This window comes from Hypanus sabinus, chromosome 11 (assembly GCF_030144855.1).
Source record: "Hypanus sabinus isolate sHypSab1 chromosome 11, sHypSab1.hap1, whole genome shotgun sequence".
In the NCBI taxonomy this organism is placed as follows: domain Eukaryota; kingdom Metazoa; phylum Chordata; class Chondrichthyes; order Myliobatiformes; family Dasyatidae; genus Hypanus; species Hypanus sabinus.
The window spans coordinates 57,839,308-57,853,780 of record NC_082716.1 but is presented as its reverse complement, the minus strand read 5'-3'; the positions used below and the strand labels follow the sequence as shown (position 1 = coordinate 57,853,780).

Here is a 14,473-nt window from a genome sequence, read left to right as displayed (position 1 = left end):
TGTTATTAATATCAACAAAATACAATTGATACATGGATAATGGGATTACAAACATATGCATTTCAACTGCACATGAAAGAATATATAAGCATTGATTACAGTATAAATGAGTATTCCCAAATCATGAACGATACAATATATAAATGAACAAGGCAAATCTAGGTATATCATAATATATAATAAAAAAAAACAGAAAAAAGAAAAAGAAAAAAAATTATGCAAAAAAACTAATCTAATAATCTAATAACAAGGAAAAAAACAAAAAAGGAAAAAGAGAAAAAGAAAAACTGGAAAAAGAAAAAAAAGGGCTGTTTATAATATCTCACAAAAATACAAAATCATCAGTGTCGTCAACTCCGATCCTCTCAACATATATAAAATCAAAACTGGAAAATCAAATAGGCTTGAAACAGGGTCATATTACATCATATGAAAATATTGAATAAATGGTCTCCATATCTTTTCATATTTAATAGAGGTATCAAATACACCACTTCTATTTTTTTCTAAATTTAAACATAACATAGTTTGAGAAAACCAATGAAAACAGTAGGAGGATTAATTTCCTTCCAATTCAATAAAATAGATCTTCTAGCCATCAGTGTAAGAAATGCAATCATTCGACAGGTGAAAGAAGATAAATGAAGTGAGTCCATCATTGGTAAACCAAAAATTGCAGTAATAGGATGGGGTTGTAAATCAATGTTCAATACCGCAGAGATAATATCAAAAATATCTTTCCAATATTTTTTCAAAAGTGGACACGACCAGAACATATGAGTTAAAGACACTATTTCAGATTGACATCTATCACAAATAGGATTTATATAGGAATAAAAATGAGCCAATTTATCCTTGGACATATGGGCCCTATGTACGACCTTAAACTGTATTAATGAATGTTTGGCATATATAGATGATGATGTATTAACTAATTGAAGAATTCTATCCCAATTCTTAATAGGAATAATAAGGTTAAGCTCTCTTTCCCAATCATTTTTTGTCTTATAAAGGGGCTCTGAACGTATCTTCATAATTATATTATAAAGTTTTGATATAAGCCCTTTTTGAAAGGGGTTTAATTCAAACAAACTCTCCAAAATACCTGAAGACACAAAATTTGGAAAAGTAGGAAGTACAGTATTTAAAAAATTCCTAATCTGTAAATATCTAAAAAAATGAAATCTAGGCAAATTATATTTATTCGATAATTGCTCAAAAGACATAAAACAATTGTCCAAAAATAAGTCAGAAAATCGTAGTAATCCCTTAGTCTTCCAAGCCGAATGAGCTTGGTCTATAATTGAAGGGTGGAAAAAACAATTGGATACAATAGGAATATTTAAAACAAACTGTGTCAACCCAAAAAATTTCCGAAATTGAAACCATATACGTAAAGTATGTTTAACTATCGGGTTGTTAATTCGTTTCGGCAATTTAGAAAGAGCAAAAGGGCGAGAAGTCCCCAAAATAGAACCCAGTGTAAAACCTGGTACTGATTTGATTTCCAGGCTCACCCAATGAGGGCTAAAAGATCCATCCCAATCTTTCAACCAACATATCAAATATCTAATATTAACTGCCCAATAATAATATCTAAAATTAGGCAATGCTAACCCACCTTCTTTCTTTGCCTTCTGTAAGTATATTTTACCTAACTTGGGATTTTTATTCTGCCATATATATGAGGAAATTTTTGAATCAACATTAGTAAAAAAAGATTTCAGAATAAAAATTGGTACCACTTGAAAAATATATAAAAACTTAGGTAAAATAACCATCTTAATAGCATTAATCCTACCCATCAGAGATAAAGATAATGGTGACCACTTAGTAAACAAGCATTTAATCTGATCAATTAAGGGTACAAAATTAACCTTAAATAAGTCTTTATGGTTTTTTGTGATTTTAATCCCTAAGTAAATAAAAGAGTCATTAACTAATTTAAAAGGTAAGTTTCCATAAATTGGGACCTGTCTGTTTAAAGGAAACAATTCTCTCTTATTAAGATTTAATTTATACCCAGAAAAGTCACTAAATTGAGCCAACAATGATAAAACTACTGGAATAGATTTCTCAGGATTAGAAATAAATAATAATAAATCATCTGCATACAAAGATAACTTATGAGTATCTGTCCCACGATTAATACCAAGAATATCCTGTGATTCTCTGTTAGCAATTGCCAAGGGTTCTAAAGCAATATCAAATAATAGTGGGCTAAGAGGACAGCCTTGTCTGGTGCCCCGAAATAAACGAAAAAAGGGAGATCTTTGATTATTAGTAAACACCAAGGCTACTGGAGTATGATAAATCAGTTTAATCCAGGAAATAAATGTCGGGACTAAAATTAAACTTCTCCAGCACATTAAATAAGTATGGCCATTCAACTCTGTCAAATGCTTTCTCCACATCTAATGAAATAACACATTCTGAAATGTTATGTGAAGGAGTATACATAATATTCAATAACCTAACACTAAAAAAAGAATAATAATTTTTAATAAAACCGGTTTGATCTTCCGAGATAATTTGGGATAATACCTTCTCCAACCTGGATGCAAGTAACTTGGAAAAAATCTTAGAATCTACATTCAATAAGGATATTGGTCTATAGGATGCGCAATCAGTAGGGTCTTTATCTTTCTTCAATATTAAAGAGATGGAAGCTCTATAAAAAGATTGTGGCAGATTGCCCAATCTAATTGCTTCTTCAAAAACCTTATATAACCAAGGAGAAAGAGTAGCGGAAAAACATTTTAAAAATTCTGCTGTATACCCATCTGGACCAGGTGCTTTCCCTGAATTCATGGAGGAAGTGTCCCCTTTGATTTCTGCATCAGTCATAGGAGTTTCCAATATTGAAAGATCATCTGGTGATAATTTTGGGAAATTCAATTTCCCAAGAAAATCACACATGGTACCACAATCCTGAGGAAATTCAGAATGATATAGGGAAGTATAAAAATCTTGAAATGATTTATTTATCTCATCATGGTTAACTGTCAAATCCCCATTTTGCTGACGGATCTTAGTAATTTGACGTTTAACCAAAGCATTCTTCAATTGACTAGCTAGCAGTTTACCCGATTTATCACTATGCATATAAAAATCAGATCATCAGTTGATTTTCAATTGAAGATGTAAGTAATAAACTATATTCTGTTTGAAGTTCAACCCTTTGCTTGTAAAGCTCCTTACTAGGAGTAATCAAATATTTCTTGTCAATCTCTTTAATTTTATCAACCAATAAAAGAGCTTCCTTCTTTATGCGTTTTCTCAGACCAACAGAGTAAGGTAAATTAGTTTAAACCCTCCTGAACCATGCTAGCAAACCTACCTGCAAGGATATTTCTCCCCCTTGAGTTTAGGTGCAACCCATCCAATCTGTACAGGTCCCACCTTCCCCAGAAGAGATCCCAATGATCCAAAAATCTAAAACTCTGCCCCTTGCACCAACTCCGCAGCCATGCATTCAACTGCCATCTCCTCCAATTCTTACCATCACTATCATATAGCACTGACAGCAATCCTGAGAATGCCACCCTTGAGGTCCTGTTCTTCAGCCTTCTGCCTAGTTCCTGAAACTCACACTTCAGAACCTCATCCCGCTTCCTGTATCACAACTTCTGGTTGCTTTCCCTCTCGTACCAGGATGTCATGCACCCGGTCAGAGACATCCCGGACCCTGGCACCTGTGAGGCGACAAACCATGCGGGTGTCCTTCTCACATCCACAAAATCTGTGATAAATTATTTCCTGTTCACTTGAAAGGCAGAGATTGATGAGGAATTTGAGAAATGCAATCCATTATGGCATTCATTACATGTGTAATAGAAGAGAAGTTCAAATTGGGAGAAGATTCAGTAATCATCGTGAACAACCTTCAGTGAAACTTGTCACGTGGAAACGCTGAGATTGTCTAATATCCACATTATGTAAATAATTTGTAAATGATGGATGAGACACATAATTGGATGACTTGCCCTCTCCATTTTATTTGCAGCTCTGGTTGGTTTATCCTTCAGTGGTGCCATAGGCCTGACTTTCCTCATGTTGGGATGTGCCCTTGAACAATATGGGTAAGATTCTGAATTTTTCATTTAAACTCTCGTAAGAAAAAAATGTTTCTTTTAATTCTGTGGATGTTGCTTGTCCCCACTACAGGACTGTTTCTTAGGAGTCAAAAGTTACATTCAGTGATAATTAGCTACCTCTCTTCAACAGTTTTGCTTTCATATTTGTGTAGAACAGCAGGCTGAACCATTAAGAGTCCTGATTACTGTTCAATAAATCATGCAGAGGTGTAATAATCTGGCTGAGGTTAAGTAAGGATCATTCATGAACTTGAAACTGTTTAGAGCACACACATGAAGATTTTGTGCTTGATTGATGTGATAAGAAACAGAGATAATTAGTTGAATTGTACCACCATTTTCTGGAAAGGAGCAGCTTTGGAGTTTGAAAAAAAAGTGCAAAACTGAAAAATATATTTTACTGAATTTGTCCTTGTTTCAAAATAGAATGACGTGTGTTATCTCAAGAGCAATGTTATATAACCCAGAACATATCTATATAACCACAATTTGTTTATCTTGAACATGAATTTTCTTGGTTAAGCCCAGAGTCTAATTGTTGTAAGTAGACATGTTTTAAAGTCATTTAGTTAATGAATGAAGTTTGGAAATGGGTAGATACTAGTAATTCCTAGCTTCCGAACAGAAGTAGCTAATGGGGGGATAAAACTATACATTTTAATTTTGTTATACAAAAATACAGGCTTTCTAACTTAAATACACTTCTAGCTAACTTACTACAAATAAGTTTTGGACCAAGGATAATGTTCTGCTTAGTAGTATTGTGTCATGAGTTTATCAGCATTGGTGGTGATTTTGTTATATTTGGAAATGCAGTTTGACATGGCTTAAGACCTGCTAAAAGGGTGAACCTATGGTAAGAGAAATCAGATGGTGGTCCTGGAATTGGAAAATAAATGCAGTTCTTTATATGTGAAATTTAGTGGATCCAGCAGAACTGGGAAAAGGGCAAAGCATAGGAAAAGACAGAACTTGATGGTGTGAACAGATTATTAGAAGGTGTTCCAGTTCGACGGCAAGCAAGTCATTATGTTATGCCATTTTGCAGGTATTTGGGAAAAGCTAGGCCTGGGGTAGGAGACAAGATACAGATCTGATGTCAGTTGCCTCTTTTCTACCAATCAAATTCTTATACTTAATCTTATATCTATTCCACACTTAACTATGTCCCCTTATTCATTACTTTCTATTGTGCCTCTAGTTCAAACAAATTGATGTTTTGCTCCAATGTTTTCAACAGTTCCATTTAATATCAGAGAAGGTATACAATATACAACTTTAAAATCTTGTTCTTTGCAGACATCCATGAAAACAGAGTATCCTAAAGAATAAGTGACAGTAAAAACATTAGAACCCTCCCCCACTCCCCCTCCCACGCACATAGCATCGGCCCTCTCCCTCCCCCACTTATTTCAGTAAAAAGCCAGCCACCTCCAGCCACCAAGCAAGCAATTGGAAAGCCCCCAGCAAAGATCATGATCTGCAGTAGAACAGAAACTACTCGTTCACCCAACAATTCTTCCTTGTTCCAACATAGTCTTCTTTCCCTTACCATTTATTCCAGTTTGATAATTTAACTGCATTTCTGTTAAATGTAAGTAAGAGAATATTTGCACAGTGCAAGCACAAGACCTGTGCCATTAAAGAATCAGTATTTGAAAGGAATGAAGATCAAAGTATGCGGATGTTGACAGTAGAAAGGTCTACAGAAAGTGGTGGATACAGCCCAGTGCATCACAAACAAAGCCCTTCCCTCTTCTGAGCACATTTACATGGACCGTTATCATAAGGAAGCAACATCTACCATCAGCAACCTCCACTGTGCTACTACCGTCGGGCTGGAGGAACAGGAGCCTTGGATCACACATCAGGAACGGTTTAATGTCGTCAAGATTGTTTGATGTCGTTTCTGGTACATAAATGTACAGGAGAATGAAATAATTGTTATTTTGGATCTGATGCAGCACATAAGAAACACAGTAAGATAAAGAGTGCAATTATAAAAAAGCATAATAAATCTAAGTACATAAGGTAGCTTATACACATTGATTGTATGTTCATGAAGTGATGCCATGCACAGGAATGTCTGTACATAAAGTGACTGACAGGAAATGATAAAGTAATGGTAATTACCCTATTACTATCAGACTCCTGAACTGTTGAAGACAACTTTACTCATCACAACTCTGAACTGATTTCACAACCTACAGCTTCACTTTCAGTGGCTCCACAAATCATGTTTTGGTATTATTTTGTTTTGAACAATGTCTTCTTTTGCACATTGTTGTTTATCAGTTTTTTTGTTTTATTTTTGTAGTTTATAATCTTTAGTATTTCCCTATTTTCCTGTAATACCTGCAAGAAAATGAACCTCAAGGTAGTATATTGTAACATACTATATACGTACTTTGATAAGTTTGCAGTCAGTGGCCACTTTACACCTGTACATCTGCTCGTTAATGGAAATATCTAATTAGCCAATGATATGGCAGCAACTGAATGCACAAAAGCATGGAAACATGGTCAAGAAGTTCAGGTGTTCAGATCTAATACCAGGACGGGAGAAATGTGATCTAAGTGACTTTGACAGTGGAATGATTGTGGGGGGGTGATTTGAGGATCTCAGAAACTGTTGACCTCCTAGGATTTTAATGCACAACAGTCTCTAAAGTTAACAGAGAATGGTGTGAGAAACAAAAAACATCCAGTGACTAACAGTTCAGTGGGTGAACACCCCTTGTTAATAAGAGAGGTCAGAGGAGAATGGCCAAGCTGGTTCAAGCTGGCAGGAAGGTGACAGTAACTCAAATAACCACGCCACTCTTTATAGTAGTGGGCAGAAGAGCATCTCTGAATGTAAAACTAGTTGAACCTTGAAGTGGATAGATTTTCACAGCAGAAAACTGCAAGCATACACTCAATGGCCACTTCATTAGCTTCAGGAGATACCTAATAAAATGGCCACTGAATGTTACTTGACTTTAAGTAATAACCAATTCAAGAATGCAGTGTAATCACTTCTTGTTAATTTGGTATTCAAGCTTTCTCTCAGTTGCTCATTTGCTATGATTTGAAGATCTCAAACATCAAATTTGTTGTCTAAATTTCTTATTGCTTTTCAGCTCTAATTATATTTTGACTACTAATTTAAGTTCCCTCTTTTAAGAGGCTTAAGAGTATAAGTGAGAGGGTTTTATGAAATGTTAACCTGGTTTCAATTAGAGACATAAGCAAGCCCCTTTGTCAGTAGAATTTATAAAGATTTAAATCTTCCTACTTTAATTATTTTTCCTTTCCATTTTTAACTCCACTGCAGCATTTATTGGCCCTTGTTTGTGCTGATATTTTACTTCCTGTCACCTATCCCGAGCTTTATTGCACGAAGATTGGGTGATGACACCGATGCAGCAAGCAGCGCCTGTCGTGAACTTGCGTATTTTTTCACCACAGGGATTGTTGTTTCTGCCTTTGGGCTCCCAATAATACTTGCTCGAGTTTCAGTGGTAAGTCCTTCCTAAACCTGACTGAAAACTGTCTTGTCATTCTAGCTTATCACCTATTTGTAATTTTCTGCTGGTCAAGAATAGGATATTTGTGCTAGGTGGAAACATGTCTAGCCACCACAATAGCATAGGGGCTAGTGCGATGCTATTACAGCTTGGGGCATTCCAGAGTTTAGAGCTTAACTTCAGCACTGTTCTGTAAGGAGTCTCTGTACGTCCTTCCCGTGGAATGCGTGGATTTTCCCCAGGTGATCCGGTTTCCCCTCTCAGTCCAAAGGCCTACCGGGTACTTCAATTGGTCATTGTAAATTGTCCCGGAATTAGGTTATGGTTAATCAGGGTTGTCGGGTTGCTGGGGCAGTGTGGCTTGAAGGGCCTACTCTGCAGTGTGTCTCTAAATAAAATCAAATCAACCTAGTATGTAGTGAAATAGGGATAAGGGCAATGTTTAAAGGTTGAAGTTGAGCTGGACAGGTTCTTGTGATATTAATGAGGTGGAATTAGGTGGTCTTAGTGATGCTACGGCTCAGTAGTCATGCAACATGGTGAAATATGATAGGACGGTTACAAACAATTTAGTTTAATTGGAAATGGTATCCAGAGAGGGAGATGGAGTTTATGACTGAGAAAAGCAGTTCTTTTGGTAGTGACTGGATCTTCCCAATATTTATTTGGATGTCATTACTGCTGTTTCACTATTGCCAGATATGGTGGTGGAGTCAGATACAATCATTATGTTTAAGATACTTTTAGACAGGCGCTTAAAAAGGCAGGGAGTAGGATACAGGCCTAATGTGGACAAATGGGATTAGTGTGGATGGACAAAAAGATGTCTAAGTAATTCAGGGAGCACTGGGTGGTATTTCTGTACATGTAAGGGCTGACAGTCATTATGGTTAATGTTATTGAGGCGATTGACATTTATGTAAAATAAAATACAGAAATAGACCAAGGTATCCAGATTGAAGCAGAATAGCTTATAAATGAATACATTTTAATAATTTCTTCTGTTTGTCAGATACTGCATGTTTGAGATTTACATTCATGTACTACTGTTTCCAACATGCTGACTTAAAATGGTATAACATAATAATCTTGTGTTATTAAAATATGTATTTGCATTTGGTTAGTGTACCAGTTAAAAGACTTTATACTGAAAATTTCAAATTAGTATCAAATTTGGGACAGCATATCAGATGGCATTTGGAGATTACAAAACAATTAAAGCTTAAAGACAAATGACCTTTTAAAATCCAGTTTTTAAAATTCTTCTATTTTGCTCTTTTCTTCATACCATTCACATAACAGCATGGATGAAGATAGGGAAATTGCAAAGACTGGGTTACTAATTCTTTCATACAGTTACACAGCACTGAAATTGGCCCTTTGGTCTATCACATTTATGCTAACTTTTTGTCCATCTACACTAATCCCATTTCTCTACATTAGGCTTGTATCCTATTCCCTGCCTTTTTAAGTACCCATCTAAAAGTATCTTAAAAATAATGTATCTAACTCCACCACCGTATTTGGCATCAGGTTCTAGACCATAAGCGATAGGAGCAGAATTAGGCCATTTGGCCCATTGAGTCTGCTCTACCATTTCATCATGGCTGATCCATTTCCCTCTCAGCCCTAATCTCCTGCCTGCTCCTGTATCCTTTCATGCTCTGACTAATCAAGAACCTAACTTTGCCTTAAATTTACCCAATGACTTGACCTCTACGTTCAGCTGTGGAAATAAATTAAATTAAATTAATTTACCGCTGTCTGGCTAAAGAAATTCCTACTCATTTCCGTTCTAACTGGATGTTCCTCTGTTCTGTGGCCATGTTTTCTGATCTTAGATTCCTCAAGCTATAGGAAACATCCTTTCCATATCCACTCTATAGAGGTCTTTCAACATTTGATAGGTTTCAATGAGAACCCTCCTCATTTTTCTGAATTCCATTGAGTACAGGTCCAGAGCCATCAAATGCTCCTCATATGACAAGCCTTTCAATCCCGGAATCATTTTTGTGAACTTGCTTCGAACTTTCTGGGGTGTAGACCATCTGGTCCAAGTGACTTACATATCTTCAGACCTTTCAGTTTCCCAAGCACCTTCATCCTAGTAGTGGGAACTTCGCTCACTTCTGCCCCGACACTCTTGAACTTCTGGCATACAGCCAGTGTCTTCCACAGTGAAAAATAAGTGCAACATTCATAATTAGTTCATCTGCCATTTCCTTGTCCCCCATTACTACCTCTCCAACATCATTTTGCAGTGGTCTAATATCTACTTTTGCCTCTTTGTATATCTGAAGAAACTTTTTATATCCTCTTTAATATTATTAGCTACTTACCTTCATAGCCCATCTTTTCCTTAATGAATTATTTTACTTGTCTTCTGTTAGTTCTTAAAAGCTTACTAATCCTTTCACTTCACACTAATTTTTGCTCTGTTATATGCCCTCTCTTTGACCTTTCTTGTCAGCTATGCTGCTCTGCAGTCATCCTTGCTAGTTTTGGTCAGTCCCCTCTCATGCTTCTGTGATTCCCTTTACTCCACTGTAATACTGATACATTTGACTTTAGCCTCTCCTTCTCAAATTGCTGGATGAATTCATCATATAATGATCACTGTTCCTTTACCTTAAGCTCTTTAATCAATTCCAGTTCATTGCACAACAGCCAATCCAGAATAGCTAATTCCCTCGTGTGCTCAATCACAAGCTTTTCTAAACAGCTAACTTAGGATCTATCACCAACCTGATTTTTCCAATCCTCCTGCACATTGACCTCCCTTTGACAATTGTAACATTCCCTTTTGACGTGCATTTTCTATCTCTTGTTGTAATTTGTAGGCCATATCTTTGCTACTGTTCTGAGGTCTGTATATAATTTCCATCTGGGTCTTTTTCCTTGCAGTTTCTTACCTCAACATGCATTGATTCTACAGCTTCCATTCCTATGTCACCTCTTTCTAATGATTTGATTTCATTTTTTACCAGCAGAGCCATTCCACCACTTCTGCCTACCTGCCCATTCCTTTGATGCAGAATGTACGCTTGGATATTAAGCTCCCAGTTATAAACTTCTTTCAGCCACAATTTAATGATTCCCGCAACATCATGCATACCTCAGTGCCAGGGGACCCAGTTGTTATGCCTCCCCCCTCCTTCCCTTGGGTTACCCCCAAACACTTTAAAAAGAATTTAATACTTCCCCCTCAAATTGTCTTTAAAGCTCCTTTCTGTTATATTAACCTATGTCCCATTGTTTTTGATAGGCCTAGCCTGGAAAAGAGATTCTGACTGTGACCTTATTTATGCTTGATAAAATCTTATGCACCTTGGTCAAATCATCCTTTGGCTTTCTTTGCTCCAGGGCAAAAAAGCTGTTCAATCTCTCCCATAAACTAAAGTTGTTCAGTGCAAAACTGGACAAGTATGGCCCAGCCAGTGTTTTGTAAAATTGCAACATAATCTCCAACTTTTATTTTCTGTGCTCCAACCTATGAAGGCAAGCGTGCCATATGCCTTCTTCAGCAACCTATCCACCTGTGTTACCACTAAAGTCCATATAAATAATTTATATCACCCTGCTTTCATCAATCTTCTTGGTTGCTTCCCTTTAAAAGAAATTGATCAAATTATCCTGCATAAAGCCCCACTATCTTTTATCAACCTCTGTGTTTCCAAGTGAGTCCAAGACGATCCCTTAGTATTTTCCCTAAGAAATTCCTTAAATGATATAAATCTCATCTGAAACAACAGTAGATTTATTTCCAGTCATCAGTCCCTATATCTTTATGTTCAAAATGAAAATTTATCTCAAGGTTTATGAAATGTATCACCAAAAATATAATAAAAATGGTTCTGAAATTGATGCACCTCAAGTTAAAACATAAACATAAGTTTTACTATTTTTGAATTGCTATGTAATCCAATCATATGTTGAAGTAAAAACTAATCACTTCATTTGAAATATCAGTTAAAAATGCCCATTTACATACTTCTGTAGTTACTTCAGTATGTAGAATAATTCATTGGGAATAATTTTCTTCATTATGGAGAGTAAGAACATGAACAGATCAGAACTAAGCCAGCAATGAATAACAACTTTGCAGATACATTTATTTGAATGTGCTTGCTGCAGTAGGGTACAGGTAATGTTCAATTTTTAAAACCTATTGTGTTGAGACTGCTGTCCTGTGTTTCATATTTCAGATCCAGTGGGGAGCCTGTGGACTCGTGCTGGCAGGCAATGCAGTAATCTTTCTCACCATTTTGGGCTTTTTCCTAGTGTTTGGTAGAGGGGATGACTTTAGTTGGGAGCAATGGTAGTTTTGCAATGAACCCTGGATATGATGACCCTTTGATGCTGAACCTACTAAAGCTCCAACTAAAGTGCAGTGTGTATCATCTGTAAATGCAGCATTCAAAAATAACCCAAGATTCATTTGTATATTAAATATAGTTACTTCATGACCTAGGTCTGTGCTAATCTGTGATTTTATTTGAACAAAAAGCTGGGCCTTTGCAAATATTTGCCTGTGTTGACCAATGAACAAAGTGCATGATAGCATCTACTTTGATGAGATGAAAACATACTCCTTAGTTCTTGAAACATGCATCAGATTTTTCATTTTAATACATTGTATAAACAAAAGTAAAACTAATGGAGGAGTTCTGATATGATTGGTGGCGTTGTTAGTTGAATTTTTAGTTGAATTTGACTGGGGGATTTACCATTGGCCCACTCTGGAGGTATAGAGAGGTATAAATCCTCTTGACTAGATAGTTATTTGTTCTGCCTCTTTTTAAGCAAGAGACCTTCATTATTGACCTGGCATTTACCTTGATGTCAGAGCTTTTACAATAAATCTTGAGCATCTACATATTATTTCCAATGAATAGAATGTCACCATTTGCTCTTTCAGAGTTTGTCTTGCCATTTTGAAATGCTTATATAAAAGTTCATAGTGCTTTAACAACTTAAAATGCAATGTATTTAAGATATCCTTAAGACCTCTAGGATCTTTTTCTTTTTGTCGCTATATGCAAGACAAAAAGAGGTTTGAAATGCTTAGAAACAGAAGCACTACTCAAAAATTCTTGACAACCGTTGTATTAAGTGTTCTACCCTTTCTAATGCTGACTCTCTCATGTTTTGAAGAAAGGATTATTTGACTAAAACGAACATTTATTGTATCTTCTATGTATTAACATTAAAGTTAATGTAAGGAATATCTCCACTACACACATGTTGTTCCTAGTGGAGAAAGACTTCTGAAATTTAGGTATCTAAAAAGAATGTGATGGGGCTATGGGAACATTGAAGCTGATTACATTATGTGGTATTTGTAACCAATAATTTCACAGTATATTATCGATATTGTATACCCTTAATGAAAGGTTTAATTTCAATATTAAGCCAAGCCCAAAGATGTATGTATAGATGCAGCGTTAAATGCCATACTTGTGGTAACTCATTGGCACCATGCTGTGCCTACTACTGTTCATACATTGACTTGTGTTCTCCCAAATGGAAACAAGAATAAGAAATACATTAAACTTAAAGCATGTGACCATCTTGACAATTTCTATATTTTGTTTCCAGAATGATTTTGTAACTTACAGGCTTAGCCATGGAGCATGTTTTTTTTGGAAGAAGCTTTGACTACATATTGTAGCATATGTCAAATTAAATTATAAAGGCTAGTGTTTCATAATATTAGATGAATGTCTAATATAATATTTGTATGCTTATTGAATGCTGGCATTAAGTATTTAAAGGCATGGTTTCCATATATGTAGTTAATATTTCCTGGATTAAATTTGGCCTTGTTAATTGAAATGCAGCCTAAAGCTAATTGGAGAAAAACATTCTGAAGTCAGTTATCTCTCCCATTTTGTTATTTGTGTATTTAATATCTTAAACCATAGTCTCTGGGAAATGTTAAAGTTGTAAATTGCAAATGAAGATTATGCCCATCTTAAATAGTGTCCTTTTGCATGTATAGAAACTGAAATATTGTGTGCAAAATTATTCATTTGTATGCTGGCAGGGCACAGGTCATGAATCAGTTCCTTGCCTTCAGATCATTTAAATGTTGCACTAAGTTGGAAACTTGTTTTGACTATTCCTGTTGGTCATTTGATACAAGTAAAAGTTGAAGAATAGCATTAATTATTGATCTTCAAATTTAGAAGATATTTTTAATAGATTTATTTGTGGAGGCAGGGGTTAATTTTTTGTTAAATGGGGTTCCCTTTGGTTGAAGTTTCTTATTATGACTATGTAAGAATATTGTAAGCTTCAAATGCCACAGATTGCTTTTAAACTTTTGTATGTGAATTGTTTACTGAATGTTATTGTCAATAAATTTTCAATACTTTTTCCACTGCATACCTTGTAAGCTAAACTAATTGTAGAATGATGAATTTGGCTGATACAGTATCTCAAATTGATTCTTATATAGTTTTGTGTTTGAATTTAAATGTAAACTAATAAAATGCAACTTTTTTGTTACCTGAATTGATTACATGTTCCAGGAGTTCATATTAGGAACAGGTGTATTTTCCCATTTCAACACTGATAGTAACCATTTTAAAGTGGTTAGAAGCAGTTTAAATCTTCCATTTTATTTTAGCAGTGGGGTCTCATGTCAATTATCCAATTATATAGCAAAGTATATCTTATTTCTGATATGAGTGACGCGTCAATTTATTGCTATTTTCATACTTGGGTCATTGCTTATGAGGAGCTGGAGTAACAGTACCAGTCATCAAACCTGCAGACAAGGGTGATTGTATTGTAGTCTGGCAGACTGATTTCTACCTTGCAGAGGCCTACCAACAGCTCTTGGATACCTCCTCTTATCAACCC

General features: G+C 35.6%; 1 protein-coding gene across 1 annotated transcript in view; it reads left to right on the top strand.

Moving 5' to 3' along the window:
- Positions 1 to 13,993, top strand: part of LOC132401987 (leptin receptor gene-related protein) — a 29,922-nt gene extending 15,929 nt beyond the window's left edge. The window contains exons 2-4 of the mRNA XM_059984385.1: positions 4,007 to 4,082; positions 7,414 to 7,600; positions 11,812 to 13,993. Of these exons, the coding sequence (XP_059840368.1) occupies positions 4,007 to 4,082; positions 7,414 to 7,600; positions 11,812 to 11,928 (380 nt within the window). The 3' untranslated portion in view covers positions 11,929 to 13,993. The remainder of the gene's footprint in view (positions 1 to 4,006; positions 4,083 to 7,413; positions 7,601 to 11,811) is intronic.
- The last annotated feature ends 480 nt before the right edge of the window (positions 13,994 to 14,473 follow it).